Below are 19185 nucleotides of genomic sequence, written 5' to 3'. Positions count from 1 at the left end.
CCATATGAAGAAAAGATCCTATTCTTTGGGAAGATATGAAAAGTCTTTTGGAACAGATATAAAAAATATTTTGGAACAAGGTGGTATTCAATAAGAGAATACTTATGAATGGGCAGCATTCCAAAAGGTGGGGATCCAGTCAAGTAAGACAATGGTAATACAGGACCCTAGAATGGGTGTAGTATGAAAGGTGGAAAAACGTGGATTACAGAGGGCTATCCATGTCAGGGAGATGTTACTAGGCTTAAATTATAAGTGATGCAAAGCCATTGGAGGCATTGATCAGTGGAATTATTGCTCAAACCTATAGTTTTGAAATATCAATTTAGGTAGAGACTGAAGTCTGGAAAATTATTTCAGGAAAACTTCAATCATAACGCTGTTAAAGGAAAGGCATGGTAATTAGATGTAAGACATCCAGCAAACAAAATTTTTAGGATGTAGAAAATGACTCAGTCATAAGATGAGTATGGAGTAAAAATCAATCAGGGGTTTCAGGCTGGGAGGCTAAGAAAATAGAGCTGCCATTAATAGAAATGGGAATGTTGAGAAAAAATTTACTGCTGAGTGGGTGAGTCTAAATAGAGAGGATGTGTTTGATTTTAAACAAATTGAATATGAATTGGCAGCAATCTCATGCATTCTGGCCAATATTTTAATTTCTCTATGACTAGTTATATTCATCATTAAATATTGTAGTGGAATTCATTTATTTTCCAGTCATTCCAGAAATAACAAACTGCTCTGTAAACTAGTCTTCGGCTTTATTCACCTTAAATGTATTTCTTGCAAACTTAAAAAGGATTTACTCGGTCAGGACTCAGGTTCATCTATTCAGAGCATGTAGAAATTATTTATGTCAATAGCCTTAGACACTGTTCAGGAAAATTATCCAACACTTGGTATTAGTGCAAAAAATGAGCATGTAACTTTTTAATATCATACTTGATTTTTTTTCAGTACGCGGGCCTCTCACTGTTGTGGCCTCTCCCACCGCGGAGCACAAGATCTGGATGCGCAGGCCCAGCGGCCATGGCCCACGGGCCCAGCCGCTCCGCGGTATGTGGGATCTTCCCGGACCGGGACACGAACCCGCGTCCCCAGCATCGGCAGGCGGACTCTCAACCACTGCGCCACCAGGGAAGCCCAATACTTGAGCAATTTTTAACAAGCCCTCTTAAGGGTCATCTGACTGTTTTGTGGAACATAATTTTTTGGACTTAATATTCGCAATTGATTAGGGTCCAGACGTTTTACAACACTGTAAACTCGTAGAAAGCTGATAAAGTGAAACTCTGTTTTTTTTTTTTCTGCCTGGTAGAAAACATAACCACAAAGATAGGTCTGGTTGCCCTGTAGGACATTTACAAGTTTTGATTTAATTTAGTAATCTTATTTCAGTGTTCTTTTTTCCACAGACTATGTAAATCCTAATTTCTCATATCTTCATGGAACTGCTATTCTGCCATTTCCCTCATTAATGAGTTAAAAGAAACTTCTTCATGCAATCACTTTATTTTTGCATAAGAATTATGGTTTTAATGATTAAAGAATTAGGCCTTAATAACATACAAACTTTGTTCCTTTATCAAATACTTAAACCTTTCTTCATATGGCAGACCATTCATTAATTAATGATTAATTGATCTAACTTGTACCATTTCTAATCCCATTTTTCCCACTCTGAGCTGTACAGTTTGCATAAAATGAATCATGGGAATAAGAAGACTTTTGTAGAAGTGTTGTGAAAGTATTGAAAAGAGAATTATGAATTTTTATGTCATCACAGATTAGTTGCTGTGGAGACCTGGTTGGGGCCAAGGGGAAAGTGGAGGAGGAGATGAGCAGAAGATGGGGTGTTCTGGAGTGGGTGGCATGATTCTGAGCTCTTTCTAAAAAGGAAAAAAGATGAATTCATGATAATTTCAAATAAAGATGACACTCTGCTAAACTTGTCCAGTCCCAGCCCGAGCTGCTAGGTCACCCTTCACTGGATCCTGGTATTTCATCTTCTTAAAGATTATAAGAAAATATGTTCTGGCCATTATGGGAATTCTTAAGGTAAGGAGTCTTTCTGCCTTAGCAGGTGGTATCTTGAGGCTGTAGGATTCAGTCTTTGGGTTCTTTAATCAGCAGCAGATGGAACATGCAGGTAAGTTAGACGCAGCTTCTACAGACCTGTATTGATATGGATGCTAGGCTGAATAAATAGGGTGGGTAGACTACCAACCCCAATGATTCCCTTAACCCTCTTTGAGGAAAGGGAAGACTTGAGATAGAATTGGACATTTCCTCAAATCTAGAGGTGAGAAACGCAGGTCATACAAGAATTGCATCTGTTTGGGCATCAGAGTGGCTGTGGGTACAAACTAAAGAGCAGTTATCAGTGTGAAGAATTGATTAATTCATTCTACCTGTTTCCCGAAGCAAGTTAAAGTGCATGGTAACCTCCATATCACTATGGAGAAGACTATGGAAGTTCCCTAAAAAACTAAATATGGAACTACCATATGACCCAGCAATCCCACTCCTGGGCATAGACCCTGGGAAAACCATAATTCAAAAAGGCACATGCACCCCAATGTTCATTGCAGCACTATTCACAATAGCCAGGACAGGGAAGCAAGCTAAATGTCCATTGACAGATGAATGGATAAAGAAGATGTAGTACATATATACAATGGAATATTATTCAGCCATAAAAAGTAACAAAATAATGCCATCTGCAGCAACATGAACCTAGAGATTGTCATACTGAGTGAAGTAAGTCAGGCAGAGAAGGACAAATATCACATGATATCACTTATATGTGGAATCTAAAAAAAAAAAATGGTGCAAATGAACTTATTTACAAAACAGAAATAGAGTCACAAATGTAGAAAACAAACTTATGGTTACCAGGAGGGAAAGGGAGGGGAGGGATAAATTGGGAGATTGGGATTGATATATACACACACTACTATACATAAAATGGATAACTAACAAGGACCTACTGTATAGCACAGGGAACTCTACTTAAACCTCTATAATAACCAATATGGGAAAAGAATCTAAAAAAGGGTGGATATATGTATATGTATAACTGATTCACTTTGCTATACACCTGAAACTAACACAACATTGTAAATCAACTATACTCCAATAAAAAGTATAAAAAAATAAAGATGGAAATGAAAAAATAAAGTGCATGGGAAAAAATTATACATCAGAGGTAGGACACCAGGTCTACTTTCCTCTAAACTAATAATCTGCAGCCTACATTTTTGCCAGCATGATCTGAGTGTTGTTTAAATCTAAAGATATTCTCTTTCTATTCAAAGCGTAAGTCTTCGGAAAAATATACTAGCATTAATAAGTGTAAGTAAATTACCTCAAATAATTCTAAAGCACATTAGTAAGATCAGTAAAGTATGTATATGTACAAATGTGTGTTAGATTCTGTAGACTGCAAACTGAAATATTTTCTATGCTGACTTTAATTGGATCTCATCTTGGTTAAGGCTTCAACTATGGTTACATCAACCTTGCTAAGAGTGCAAACATTAGAGTGAATGAAGGAAAAGGTTTTGGCTGGAGGGATTCCTGAACTCTACATTGACTCGGTGGTCAAGAGGGCATTATGGTTCTGAATTTTGATGAGGCACAGTTACCCTTTAACCAGCCCATGTTAACATTTCTTTAAGATTCCTTATTATCTTAAAATAAGTTCTGAAAGAACTCTTGTGCTAGGTCATTATAATCAGAATGAATGCCACACTAAATATCAAAAGGAATAAAACTAAAATCATTTGAGGGAAAAACAGTCATGTGATATTAGTTCATGTGCTCTATTGGCAATGTTATTGACCACAATCTCTCCTTAAGGCCAAGAAAAATACACGAGTATTGGTTTATTGGTTATTCACTGAGAGTGAGTACCTGAAGGAGAAGGCTGTCCTTTCACAACGCCATTCTTAGTCTTTTCTTCTGAATTCATGACTTCCTTGTAAATAAGTTCTGTAAGAAACAGTTATCAGTGTTATAAAAGTCAATTTTCTCTTAACCCAAAGAGGTGATTCATTAGTTACTGACAAGTAATAACATGTTGGTGGGGCTGAGTAAATTACAAACCAAGTGGAATTTCTTTACTCTTCTATTTCTACATTTTCTTGAAATAACACAGAGCCTGGCAAAATTAAGTGCTCAATAAAGCATTTGACCAAGAAAATGTATGAAGAGTACACGTTACTTGTTTTCTGAATTCTTTGGGAGATTTCTGATGCATTCTAATTTTATCTCTTATGGATTTTAATGGCTCAGTTTTGAACCTCCATTTTTCTTTTATGTTCACTTCCTAAGAGATACACATATTCTTCTTGTGGCTTTATATTGTTACTTTCTATCAGTTTTCCAACTCTTATTCATCTTTTTGCTAGACTCAAATCTTGGATTCGTAAAACTAAACTTGCATAAAATCCAACATTAAAAAATTATTATATTTATTCCCAAACTTGCATCCATCTCTGGCTTTTTCATTACTAGAATTTAAAATATGTATATCTTCATTACTTTTTACTTTATAGCTTTTAGCTACAAATTATTCTGTGCCATTCATTCGTGCTTTGCAATGGCTTACAATTTATATAATCATCATCCTTTACAGGTATTTCTTCAGTTTTTCAGAATTTAGTCTATGTCCATCCTCCTCAAGTGATATTTATACCCTATCACTTACCTAATCATGAACACCTGAGTGCCTTCTGGTCCTTCTTTAGATCAAATCAAGTCTTTTTCTGTCTATCATCCTCATCTTTTCTTTTACTTGATCTACTGTTTATATATGCTTATTTTTCCATACTCTCCAATATGACCTCTTGAACAGGGGATTCTCTTTACTAACTTTATAACACTTTTTGCTCATTCTTACCGGTTGGTTTCCTCTTATATCTTCATTCTGGTATTTTCCTCAAATTTTTTTTTCTTTTCCAAACTTATAATTATTAATTCTTTCAAGGTTGCTCAAATGTTTCTTCCCTTCAGATCTCCCCTTTATGTTCCTCCTCATAATGACCTAATCATGTGTTATAATCTGCATTTGGCTTTATCATATTTATTCTACTCTGTGGTTATTTATGTTAGTGGAACAATTCTTCTCTACCTTGTCTTACCCTGACTATGACCTTGATCATGCAGTATGTGTTTGAAAAAGTTTTCTTGAAAAAAAAGTTAATGAATGTATTCATTTACTCTTTTCTTACTTTAAAGGAGAATAAGCCACTCAGATACATGAATTTTCATTTAAATTCTTGAGTCCTATAAATCAAGTGAATGAATTCATATATTCACTATCTTTTATTCTATGATGACTAAAACCATCTCAGGCATAATTTTATCCATTTTATGTGATAATTTTATGTATAAACATGGAATATTTAATTCTGAAATTTTGAATTAAAGTTTGCCCTCCACCATGACAAATATTTTGACAATCAGTACTATTTTTTTATAAAGTGTCAGTAATTAATTCCTTTCATTCTTGAGTAAATGCAATACTGTTATTAGTATGAAAAGACAGATGAAGTTTTAGGAGCTCTGAAAATGGTCTAAGAGGATAGCACTTAGAAAATCATCTGTTACTAAATTGCTTTAAAAGGAAAAGCCTTAAAGATGTTTTCTGAGTTTCAATAACGCAAAAGGTACACTTATTTAAGCAGTAGGGTCACCTTTCCATTCTTCAATGGTGTGTTCTCTTTCATCCAGCTGTTTGTCGTATATCTGGGGTGGGGGCTGCAGAATAAAAACAGACAATAAACCTTCTGTAATAAACTAAAAATAACTAAACTCTTACAATGCATGAGAATATTTTGCTATTCATTGATTTTAGTGGTGATCAGAATCTCATATAAATTGTGGAGTAATTACAGGGTACATAAGTTAAAATTTCCCCACAAACTTATGAAGGATTCATTTATATGCCAAATAAGCCAGCAGAATCCAAATCCTGAGAGCTCACTTCCCAAAACCTTCTGATTCAGAACTCAGGTGTAAGCAATTAATATTCAGTCTTTAAAAATCAAACAAGACACTTGATTACAAGGACCCAGAGGCTATTTCCTCCATTCACTAGCCCTATAATAGAACCCTACTAAAACTATCCCAGACTGATAAGATTTTGTTCCATTTTAGACCCCTGTGAAAAAGACTCTTTGTTTTTTATTATTATTATTTTTTTACATCTTTATTAGAGTATAATTGCTTTACAATGGCGTGTTAGTTTCTGCTTTATAACAAAGTGAATGAGTTATACATATACATATGTTCCCATATCTCTTCCCTCTTGCATCTCCCTCCCTCCCACCCTCCCTATCCCACCCCTCCAGACAGTCACAAAGCACGGAGCTGATCTCCCTGTGCTATGCGGCTGCTTCCCACTAGCTATCTACCTTACGTTTGGTAGTGTATATATGTCCATGCCTCTCTTTCGCTTTGTCACAGCTTCCCCTTCCCCCTCCCCATATCATCAAGTCCATTCTCTAGTAGGTCTGTGTCTTTATTCCTGTCTTACGCCAGGTTCTTCATGACATTTTTTTTCTTAAATTCCATATATATGTGTTAGCATACGGTATTTGTCAAAGAGTCTTTAATACCTCTCAACAGATCGTACTACTAGTCCCCAGTGTAAAGAAATATTTAGATCTAATCAATTTTTTGTGTGTGCAAAGCCTCATAAGATATCTTTATACATAGCTGTGTGCCCTATATTTAAATGATTTAAGATATTTTCCCCCCTCAGGCAGAAGCAGCTGCCAGTTGTCTAGAGAGATGGGTCACCTTGAACCCCTGAGTGGCCCCTGAGTTAACCCTCTCTAGGAGAAATGATGTGACAGGACCTTTAGTCTAACATTGAATCAGCATTCCTCTTGCTATGAGGAATTTGGATGTGGAAAAAGAGAAATTTTCACAAATCTAGGTGCCTTCCAGGAAGGAAGGTCTCAGATAGATTCCCTGACCTCTTCCTCCCAATGTTTGGACCTAGGGAAATCTATCACGGTGACATAGAGTAGCTCCAACTCAGCTCAAGTAACACGGAAAGAAAAAAATCTCTTGGAAAAATAGAGGTGAGAGAGGAGAAGTTGAGGAGGTATATTGGCTAATAATGGCTTCAGGGCAAAGAAGAGCTACAAAATGTCTGGTGTCATGAGACGGGGTCCCAGAATTCATGCTGTCCAACACTCCAAAAGCAGCCATTTTTTGTAAGAAACTAACAGTTACTCAATAAAGTGACTCAGGTCTATTAGGACAGCATCCCTCAAAAACGGCTGTCGTAGGAACACTTCGGACAATATCTTCAGAGACAGCTTCTGACTTCTGTGGGAGGTTCTTTGGCCTGGGAGCAGTACCCTAATACCACAATGGTTCTTCTTTACTGCATGCAGAATCTCTGGTAGCCTGAATCACAACAGATATGAATACTCATCCTAGCCCTAATATGCTGGGGCAGCCTCACATACTACAGAAGTAGTTGGATATAAAAATATAAGACTTTGATTAGTCGTGGTAGGGCAATTTAACACAATACTGAATTACTGAGAAACATCTACTGATGAGGCCAGACATTCCTTTAAAACCTGTGATCGCTACTGGGACAGAAGGCTTTAAACCAGCTACTGGGATTCAGATGTGGCTGACTGAGTAGCCTTTACTGAAAGAGCTAAACAGAACAAGACCCCACCCTACCCCGTGACACTAGTGAGGACACGGAAACACTGATTATGTAAAGTTAAGGGCACTGGGATGATCGATCACTGCCCCCAGGACCTGACTGAGGGAGGACCTTCTACCCCAAACTATGAAGAACTTCCCAATTATAGGAATATGATGATTTAATGAGTGAATGAGTAAAACAAAGTTATTTTTGAAAATCTGTGAAACTGTCATCTAAGTAAGCTAATGCAAAGCCAAACTCTGGTTATGTAAAGATGCTTCACCAAGTGGTAGGTTTTCTGCTTTGCCTCTTCCTGAGCTTGTATAAAGCTGTGGTGAGGTCCTCATCTAAGTGGGCCTTGTCCAGGTCCCCCGCAGACCAGTGTGCACAGCTCTCAGAGCTCACACCCCACCCAGAGCTCTGTGCATTGTTGGCGCCTCTTCTAACAATAGACTCAGCTCAGGATCCTGTGTGGCTGGCTTCTCCATGCAGTGGACTTTTCCATTCAAGTTTCAAAATTAAACATGGCTCAAGGGTATAGTTTCTGTCAAAGTTCGTAAATGTTATTTTCTCTTTGCAACAGAACTATTTGAGAGAGGTTTTCCTTGGAGCTTCAGCATACAGCTGTTGCTGATGTAGAAAGCACGAAGTAATAGACTCTAACCACAAGCTACAAAGAAAGAAAGCAAAGTACTGAGTCCAAGATTTCTCCTTTCAAAAAACGAATGGGCTGCTTTAAACACACTTGCATTATAGTTATGGTTGAAAGGGGTACATGTTCAGGGTTTGTTTGGGTTGTTTTTTTTTTTAAAGAGAGGATTCAATCACCTGCAGTGGAAGAGTACTTCACATAAAGATGTCTTCTACATAAGAATATAAAATAGTAATTGACCAATAATCCAAAGAGAGTAATGTCATATTCAAACACATATATATATGTGCTCAGTCAGCAACTGTCACATGCAGTGGTCTATAACACTCTCTGCCCCTCCCTGCTAAAGAGAAGCTAGTGGTCTACTGCTCTGTTGTTCCTTTTCCCCACTTTATTAAACAGAAAGGATTCTCTCTTGCTAGGTAACAGTCTAAATAAAAAAGAAATGAGGAGCGGGTATCATGAGAAGGGCCCCAGAGAGTATTTTAGGAGAGTTTAGTAGATTAGAACAATTTGAGATGTGAGAAAATTAAGAGTGAGAAGAAATTAAGAATAATTTATGGAGAGTTATTAGAGCCTATGATTTGCATGCTTTTGAATATTCTTCGAGACTGGAGATTCCCCTTCTACTATTTTGGAAGATTTGGGCCCTACTTCCCTGATTTAAATTCTTAGAGGAATTTATATGGATTGCATAAACAATAATGGATTAGATGTGCTTTATGATGGCACTATATATACATATACTATTTGTTTCAATTAAATAAGATAAACACATGGCCAAATACAAGTCACTATGAGTTAGTAAATATTAGAATTAATTAATTTATTTATTAAATTCATTCATTCAATTAAGGTTTGGGGCACCTAGTATATGCTAAGCTATATTAGAAATTGAGATTTCAAAACTGAATAATGTTACTGCTGACCTCAAGGAGCTCACAATTTAGTGGGGTAAGACTCATGCAAAACAGATAATTAATACACAACATGATAAATAAAAGAAATATGTAGGTGGTATATGGGAGCAGAGTGAAGAAACTGTAACAGAACTGTAGCAAAACCTTTTTCTTTTTGGAGTAGGTGACACCTGTACTAGTTCAGTGAGCAAAAGATGTCTTGGATATCGACAAGATAAAAAGGGAGAGAGAAAAAGATGACTCTAGGCCACAGAAGCTAGAGAACAGAATGGTGGTGGTGGTTGTAGTTGTGGTGGTGGTGAGGTTGGTGGTGGTATTGGTTGGGAGGTGTGCTTCTCTGCTCCAGTGCACGCACGTGCAAAGAGAACTGGAACCAGTTCTGTTATTACGAATTATAACTTATGTGGCCAGAAGTGACAAGAGATAAGAGCCGTGAATAGAGAAGTAGATGGGTCAGGGAAAGGCTGGATCAAGGATGGATTTGGTTACCATGATTGGAATGAAGACTTCTTCATAATGCGGGCGAAACCACTGAAGAATGCAATAGAATGGTATGGCCAAATTTACAGCCGGATTGAAGAAAAACACAAACTGAATTCAGAGAGAAGAGTCAGGGAGCTGCTGGATGATCTAGAAAAAAATAAAAAGGTCTGACTGGGATAGGGAAGGTAAAAATGGGTAGAAAATATGGATTCAAGAATACTTAATAAATATTAATAAGTAAAATTGGTAGAATTTTGTTTTTGATTGAATGTGATGATGGGAAGGAAGAATGACTCCCAGATTTCTAAGCTGAATAGCTGGACAATGGCAATACTAGTGGAGCCAACTAAAAATATAGAATGGATAAAGGGAAATGAGCCTAAGTGCTATGTTGGCAGAGATGTCTATTTGATAATCAAATATAGGATCTGATGTTCACAGGAATGCTGTTGGCTAGAGATGTATAGATTTGAGACTATCAGCAAGAGGTGTTTGCTGAAATCATGGCAGTGGATGAGGTCACCTATGGAGAGTATGCAGGTAGGAAGAGTATAGGGCCGAAGTGGACCCCTAACAGACACCAGAGTTTAAAGGTTGACCAGAGGAAGATAAGTCAAAGAAGGAGGATGAGGGGGAGGAGAAAGGAACATTTACAGAAATCATGGAGAATGAGAATATTACAATGTTATAGAAGTGATCAAAGTTTCAAAAAGAGGAACTGGAAGTTTCTTGGAAATGAAACAAATAAAGCTTTTGGCTTTCAAGGCACCAGAAAGGCATGATAGAAAACATGCTTCTGAAATCCACAAAGGTTTCCAAACCTCAGAATTGCCACCACACCCAGAAAGATCCAGGTCGGCTTTTGGTGGGGGACATCAATATGAGCTAGCAACTAAAACACTGGAACAATACAGAAGAAATATCTTCAGTGCTAACATGGATATGGGATATGAATAAAAAAATAAACAAAAAGGAACTGCAGAACAGATTGTGACACTGAAAAAAAAAAAGGTAGTTATATGCTCTTAGATCTGCTCTCCCAACTATCTTTGAGGGCTTGATAAATGAAGAACACTCTTCTCCAATTAAGGGAGGCCACTTTTTTTTTAGAGAAGATACTATATGCTAGGCTCTTTATATATACCCTTATAAACCTCAGGTCAGGAAACTAAGATTCAAAGAAATTTTTAAAAAATATCTTGACGTCACATAGCTAATTAATGATAGAAATTTGACTAAAAGTTTAATTTAATTTAAAGAATTTAAAGAATAATTCAGAGCAAATAGTAATTGAGTTGAATCTAAAGTAAGGGATAATGAAACAGTATCTAAACAATATTTAAATCAAAATTTTTATAAAACAAGAAATAGAAAAATAAGCAAATAGGGTGACTGTATGTCTAAATTTGCCCCAAACAGTCCCAGTTTGTACTTGCTGTCCTTGCAGTTATTAATAGCTCTCAGCTCCTTCACTCTTATAAGTGTTGGGATGATAATTATGTGAGCATCCTATATGGCAATGTTGAAACATGCATATTAGGGATGTAAGTTATATGGCAATGGGAGGATGGAGAAAACAACTGAATTGCAGCATTTTTCTGCCACTGAAGTCTCAACAATTGCAGCTGTATCCTTTCCTGCTCTAGGACATCATGTTAGCATTTACTTCCATTTTTCTCCACTTTTAGGAATGTAAAACTCAGATAAAAAATATGGCTCTTGCCAAAAAAATACATAAAAGAGTACAGTTCTACATAAGAAAATTAGGATTGAGGAGTATGGATTTTTGGGGGCATTCTCTTGAGTTCTTACTGCTGGACTTGATTTCTTGATGAAAAGATCTTTTTAATCAGTACCTATTCAAATTCCTAATTGATTCTCCCAAGGTGGAAGTTGCTCTCTCTTGCGACTTCATTTTATATCATATATTTAAGTGATACTTCTTTACTAAGTAAAATGTATGAATTTATTCTTTCCTTAATCTTCAAGATAATCCTGTTTTCAACAGCATCATAGAATGTTAGTGGTGGAAGAGAGCTGAGAGATTATCTAGTGCCACCCTTGTTCAATTTGCAAATGAGAATATGAAAACTCAGAGATCATTAGGTGATTTGTCCATGGTCATAGAGTTAATTAGTGGCAGACTTAGGGATAAAATGTACGATTTCTTATAAGAAAAGATGGAATGAAGGAATTCTTAGGGTTAAAGACGTGCTAAACTGAATAATTCAACATTCACAAAAGATTTTCATTAATGACAAATTTGAGCCTACCACTCTGATTTCTGCTCCAATTTTCTGTCAGTCCACACATGTAGCTAGACTTGGCAATTATCACCCAAGCAGTCAACACATATTCTGAAATGCTTTTTGTTAAAATATTTTGGACAACATCAGGACCTCTACACATATGAAAGAGATGAGAACCAGATATGAAAAATCTAAATTGTACATAGTTGTTCCTTTTATTCATCTTTGAGCCCTGAATTAACATTTTTTCCATATCAGTCATGTTCTGACCATATGATAATCATCAAGATGTTGGTGTTTGTTTTCTGCTTCTTTTATCCTAATTAAGCATACAATATGGTTTTGTTCTACTTTTTCTCTGCGTGTGTTTGCAGTCTTGTTGAAAATGCCAATGAAAGCTTTAAATAGCATTGTCTTTCTGTTTGTGCATTCTCTATTAATTCAGCAGCTGGATCAAAGAAATGATATTATGTCCTATTGAAACACGCTTTGTTTTTTCTTATTAACCTTTGCAATTTGAGGATTGCCAAAAGATGTGTGATTCAACCAAGGCTTCAACCAAGAAGACTGAATTTTAGTACAAAGTTAAATCACAAAATCTGTTTAAGGAAACGTGTAAAATTCAATTTTAAATTTCCCTGACCCTACATATATAGAATAAGTTCTCCAAAAGTATTTAAAATTTCTGATGAATAGAACATCTTAAAATTTTAACCTCCTGATTGGAAAATAAACATTTATATAGAATAATTTTTTATATAACACTAAATATGTTTGTTTGCCTCTTTCTTTCTTTCTTTCTCTCTTTATTTGGCTAATGACACCATTTAGTACGTTCTACTTTTTTCTAAAACTTTATATTCTCTGTAGTACCAAGAACAGTTCATTATCCACAATGAGGTTCAATGTTCACTTAGCAGTCTTACCAACAATCTGCCAAGTTAATAAAAGTATAATAGCAATACACACAATCATCAAAATAATTGACTAAAAATAGTTATTTTTCAGTGTTACAATGTTTCTCTATTTTGTGACCTTACTATGCAGTAAACAATGACTTGGTTTCCAATCACCAAAAATTTAATTGCCTCTAAAAGTAGACAAAGAGAAACTTGTAATACACATCAGTTGATTTTTAAAAATTGTTTACACAGGTTTTAGGAAGTATGTCTGTGCTCTTGAATAGAAATTAAACTATCTAATACTACAGATGAAGCAAATGCCCTTTAAAAGTCTGATGAGTTGAAAGTACTCCACAATAGGGGGATAAAAGGTTAATAAAATCTGTCTCTGGAAACTAATCTGATTAATTCTTCTTCTTTTTTTAAGTTATCTTGCATTGGGTCCCCAAGGAGGGCCCAAGAAGGGGATTCACGTGCAGGTGATCATTCGAAGAAGTGCTCTTGGGGGCATCCTGTAAGGGAGGGAAGGAGGATGGACAGGGAAACATGAATGACACTACAATTAATGACCTTAACGAGAACTGTTTCGGTGCAGAAGTCAGACTGATCTGTGTGAAAGAGGAAGTGTGAGGTAAGAAATATGACTTAATGACAACTTATGAGACTTAGGACTACTTATGAGACTGGGTAACACCACTGAGAAGTATTTTGCAGGGTGTGGTGAAGAACTGAGAAGCTTTGGCAATTTGGATTTGAAGGGGACTGAGGGAGGCGTGTAGAATGACTCCTAGGGATTTGGTTCAATCACCTGGGTGGAAAGTAATGCCATGGATTGAAAGGTGTGATGTGGGGGGGAGAAGGAGTCGGTTTTGGGTGACAGGGGATACGAGTCCAGTTCAAAATTCAACATGTTAATTTTGAGATACCAATCTAAATGTTAGTTATTGTTAGATTTATGGATCTGGAACTCAGGACAGCCGTATGTAACAATGCATAGATTTGAAAGTCATTTGTAGTAATTAAAATTAAGGGTTGGTCAAAGATACCAAAAATTCCCATGGAAAAAAGAAAATAGGGCTATAGGAGAGGACCCCTGGGATCCCCAATTCTAAGGGAGGAGAAAACAACTCAGACAGCACTGCTGACTGGAGAACAGGAATGCTGTCACCACAGTAATCAGTGGGGAATGTATCAGAAAGGAGGACATTTTCAGCCTATTCAAATGGCAAAGATGCACAAGATGCCAATATTCTTTGGACTTGGGCCTTAGGAGGGCACTGGTGATCTTAGAGAAAGCAATTTCAAGGCTTGAGAAATGAACTAGAGTAATTGTGAGTAAACAAAGTCTAATTCTTTACAGAAACCTGGCTATAAAGGTGGAAGGTACTTCCATTGCTAATAGTGTAGTAAAAAAAAAAATAACAACTTTGATTCTTCTTTAAAATGAAGGCAGCTAGAGCATGTTTATCTGTATAATCACCAGTGGAAACCGAAAGATAGGACACACACAGGAAAAGAAGAGACCCACACACAGAAAAGAAAGACCATATGTAAAAAACAACTGCATCCTGGGTTTTTCTGGACTTTGTGTAACTGATTCTATTACAGCTTTATCACTTTCATCCTCGACATCTTCAGAATCTTAGTACCATACATACAAAGTTGATTTTCATATATTATCTCATTTAGTCCATATAACAACCCTCCTCTTCTAGGCATACAACTGAAGTACAAAGAAATGACACAACCTATCAGTAAGTGGCACAGACAGCATTTAAACCCAAATCTATCTGAATGTAAAATCCATGTTTTTTGCATTTTTCCACCCAACTATAGCTTATAATATAGTTCACGGTAATTTAACCTGTTGAAATAAGTACATTTAAAAGTCTTCTTAACCAACCAAAGCAACAGAGAACAATAGGGAAAAAAGTCAATGCTGTCTCTAGCTGGAGGAACCCTCACAATGCTATTAATTAGTATTAGGGATATAAATTTCAAAGTCCACTCAATAGAAAGGCCAGTGTGTGCACTGTATTGTGATGCTGCCACCTTGTGGTTGGAAAAAAGACAAACATTAAGTATGAGTTCATCACTTTAATCAAATTACTCTCACCCATGGGTTCTCCACTTTGGTTGCATGTTGAAATCATCTGGAAGTTTTAAAAATGCTGATGCCTGAATCCCAGCCCCAGAGAGTTTTATTTACTTGGCCTGGAGTGAGATCTGGGCACCAGGATATTTTAAAACTCCCCAGGTAATTCTAATGTGCAGCCAAGATTACGACCTCTGTTCTAACTCCTATACAGTAATCAAAGCAAGTTTTGTCATTTGCCTAAGTATGCTTCATGTGTATAGATGAAAGAGAAAATATTCAAGAGAAAGTAAACGATTTTCTCTCAGTCTTCAATGATATCTACTTCTTGGGAGAAAAAAAATGTTTTGTAAACAGAAATCATCATGTGCTATGGTTTTGAAGAACAGGAACAGAGAGATTTGTGGATTATAATCAAAGTGGACACCAGATTTGTATCTCTTAATCAGATTCAGCCTTTTTCAAAAGAGAGAGAGGAGAACTCTGAGTTTCTTGAATAAGTCACAGAACTCCTCACAGGAACAATGGAAAGAGCACGGAACTCAGAGCACCCTTGACTCTGATACTAGGAAGACAAGTGACCTTGGGCAAGTCACTTAATTTGCAATGAGTCTTAATTATCTGGAAAAAGTTTCACATGCTGCTTTATTCCAGAGGAAACTAATTTCAAATGTATAACAGGTAATTCAACACACCTCTCTTGAGAACTTGCAATGTGCAAAACATTGTACTATACTTTGTTACATTTGGAAAGCACTAATGTTGTTTGGAGACACCACAGCACTAAGTGACCAGAGGAAATTTTAAAAGCTAGTAATGCAAATTGTAATTATAATGTAAACTGAATGTAATTTAAAAACTTAATTTAATAATTTAATAATGTTCCAATAGCTTAGCAAGGAAGTTAAATTCAGTTTTCTCTATTTTTCTCTTCTATTCTACAGCTTTCTCAGATATTAGGTCACAAATTTATTAGCTTTATACCATTAAAAGTTTAATCATTACTTGAAAATGGAAATTGTCTTTACTGTTCTTTGGAAGTTAAATTTTTCTATGGTTCTCTAATTGAAAAGGCTGAGTAATTGCACCATCAATCACCCAGTGTCCAAGTCATAAATCTTTTTTTCATTCATTCATTTAACATATATTTATTAACCAACTACTATATGCTATGTAATCCTTGAATCCTACCACCCTACACCTTAAATCTAACCATTTATAAGTCATGTTGATTGCTAGCTTCTAAAAGTCTCTTAAATCTTTTGCCCATGTCTATTCTCAGGCCACCATCAGTTCTAACCTATGTTACTACAGATTTATCCCCCTGCCTTCCACCTTCCTTTTCTCTACTCCAGTCTCACTTTGCATATAGAGTGATCTTTCAGAAGTTCAAATCAGATAATGCTGTTGTTCTGCTTGCTAGGTTTTTTTTATTTTTAATTGAAGTATAGTTGATTTACAATATGATATTATTTTCAGGTGTACAACATAGTGATTCATAATTTTTATAGATTATACTTCATTTAGAGTTATTATAAAATATTGGCTATATTCCCTGTGCTGTACAATATATCCTTACATTATTTACTGTATATATAGTAGTTATGAATGGCTTCCCTTCACCCTTAGGATAGAGTGCATGCTCCATCATGTTTTCCTTCCTTACCTGGTCCCTGTTTGCCAGCCCCAATTTCTCCTTACCCTTCTCCATTGAGTAACCCCCAAAGATCTGCAGCTCTCCCAACCTTCTCTTGACTCTGAGTTTTTTAGCTCTCTCTCTTTTTTTAAAAATCTATTTATTTTACTTATTTATTTTTGGTTGTGTTGGGTCTTTGTTGTTGCACGTGGGCTTTCTCTAGTTGCGGTGAGCAGGGGCTACTCTTCGTTGCGGGCTTCTCATTGCAGTGGCTTCTCTTGTTGCAGAGCACGGGCTCTAGGCACCCGGGCTTCAGGAGTTGTGGCTCGCAGGCTCTAGAGCGCAGGCTCAGTAGTTGTGGCACATGGGCTTAGTTGTTCTGTGGCATGTGGGATCTCCCAGACCAGGGCTCGAACCTGTGTCCCCTGCATTGGCAGGCGGATTCTTAACCACTGTGCCACCAGGGAAGCCCAACTCTGAGTTTTTTGCACAACACTTTCTTCTGCCTTTTTTTCTTCATTTGGATAATTCCTGCTGTATCTTTCATGTTTCTTTTTAGATATTAATCCCTCCAAGGAGCCTGCTCTAATTCACATTACTGAGTTGAGTTTTTTCTATGTGCTTCAATAAGCTTAAAATTTGGACTACTTATCACTCAACATTTACTGGTTTTACTTCTCACAAGATTGTGGGGACAAAGTCTTGAGGACAAATATTGTATCTTCATTCACCAGAGCCTAACACTCCACATAGCATACAATAAATATTCAACAAGCCTTCTTTGAGAAGATAACATCTGAGCAAAGACTTAAATGAAATAATGGAGGGAGCCATGTGGATTTATATCTTTATGATTTAAAAAAAAATCTGCTGTAAGTCTCTTCAGATTTCCCTGGAAATAAAACAGACAAGGGATGCCGCTATTTCTTATCAATATGTGTATAACTGGTAGTACACATCTGGACTACATTTAAATGTCCCGTTACATACCCAGTCCTTATATTTCACCAAATCATCTAAGTCAGATTCTGTGACAAATACCAAAATTCTGTCTACATCTCATTCTCCACTATCAAACAACAACAAAATTTCACCATTTTTAGGAAACATATCATCATGAACCAGGTAACCATTCTGGGTTGGAGGGAGATGGAAGGATCTTGATTCTTCTTTTGCTTCCAACTTCAAATATTGTGCAATAAATTTGGTAAAGATAGCGTTAGAGAACAAGTTGTTTTATTTGAATTACTTAAAGAATCAGTAATTAATGCTCTCTAAGACTGTTGTGAATTACTAGCCACCTCTTTTATATTATCTGTTACTGGCATTGAAACCAAATTCTCAACGAAACTGTCAACCACTTATTTTATCTTTTGTGGCAAAGGTGACTTGCGACCAATTTAGCTTACGACAAAGATACCAAACAGATGCACTCAGTAGGTAAAGCAGAATTTCTGCTCTCAAGGAATATTAGAGCAGTGGAGTCAGGGAAATAGACCTAAAAATGGATTATTTCAGCATAATATGTGATATGATGATGGCATGTGGAAGGTTCTAAAGAAAAAAATGTTAACCTAAAACTCTGAGAAGCAACAGATTTTATTGCAAGACTTTCCATGGCAAAAGGCCATATTAGCCTCAATCATACATTATAGGACAAGAATAAGCTAAAAAAGAGCTAGAAAAACGTTCTGGGTGAAAAGTCAGCACAGCTAACACAAATATTGCTGAGTCAGCCTGTTAAGACCATGTGCCATTTGCACCTCTGCCCTACAGTCACAAAGCTGAAACAAAAGGAGCAGGGGAATAAAAAGACCTTCAGCACTCCTATATCAGTCACATGACTCAATAACAATTCACACGAGACATTAACCAGAGGAGATCATACTCCTCTAGTTAATGTAAATGAGTAGAGTAGCCCCAGGATAAGAATCCACAACTAATAAAGAAACATAGTTACAGAATTAGAAACTCTACCAAGGAAAACTGATTTGCCTATTCTTTACTGCCATTATAGGAATACTATTGCATTTTAACATAAAATTTAGTATTTTTTCTATTCCAAAATATTTTATTTAAAAATATACACTTTTGTTTTTGAATTTTATTTTATTTTTGTATACAACAGGTTCTTATTAGTCATCCATTGTTTTTTTTGTTGTTTTTTTTTTTGCCGTACGCGGGCCTCTCACTGCCGTGGCCCTCCCGCCGCGGAGCACAGGCTCCAGACGCGCAGGCCCAGTGGCCACGGCCCACGGGCCCAGCCGCTCCGCGGCACGCGGGACCCTCCCAGACTGGGGCACGAACCCGCGCCCACTGCATCGGCAGGCAGACTCCCAACCACTGCACCACCAGGGAAGCCCTAGTCATCCATTTTATACATATTAGCGTATACATGTCAATCCCAATCTCCCAATTCATCACACTCACACACACCCACCACTTTCTCCCCTTGGTGTCCATACGTTTGTTCTCTGTGTCTCTATTTCTGCCCTACAAACCAGTTCATCTGTATCATTTTTCTAGGCTCCACATATATGCGTTAATATACGATATTTGTTTTT

At 36.7% G+C, this 19185-nt stretch overlaps 1 protein-coding gene across 4 annotated transcripts in view; it reads right to left on the bottom strand.

The window, feature by feature from the left end:
* MAPK10 (mitogen-activated protein kinase 10) overlaps nt 1-19185 on the bottom strand; it is a 351818-nt gene that overhangs the window by 8972 nt on the left and 323661 nt on the right. For all 4 annotated transcript variants that reach the window (XM_029236032.1, XM_029236029.1, XM_029236033.1 and 1 more), the window contains 2 exons: nt 5703-5766; nt 3919-3996 (listed from right to left, as the gene is read on the bottom strand). In XM_029236032.1, coding sequence (XP_029091865.1) covers nt 3919-3996; nt 5703-5766 — 142 coding nt within the window. The remainder of the gene's footprint in view (nt 1-3918; nt 3997-5702; nt 5767-19185) is intronic.

This window comes from Monodon monoceros, unplaced genomic scaffold (genome assembly GCF_005190385.1).
Source record: "Monodon monoceros isolate NGI ecotype Baffin Bay Population unplaced genomic scaffold, NGI_Narwhal_1 Super_Scaffold_20, whole genome shotgun sequence".
NCBI classification, from domain to species: domain Eukaryota; kingdom Metazoa; phylum Chordata; class Mammalia; order Artiodactyla; family Monodontidae; genus Monodon; species Monodon monoceros.
The sequence above is the reverse complement of the archived record's forward strand: the minus strand, read 5'-3'. Positions and strand labels throughout refer to the sequence as shown.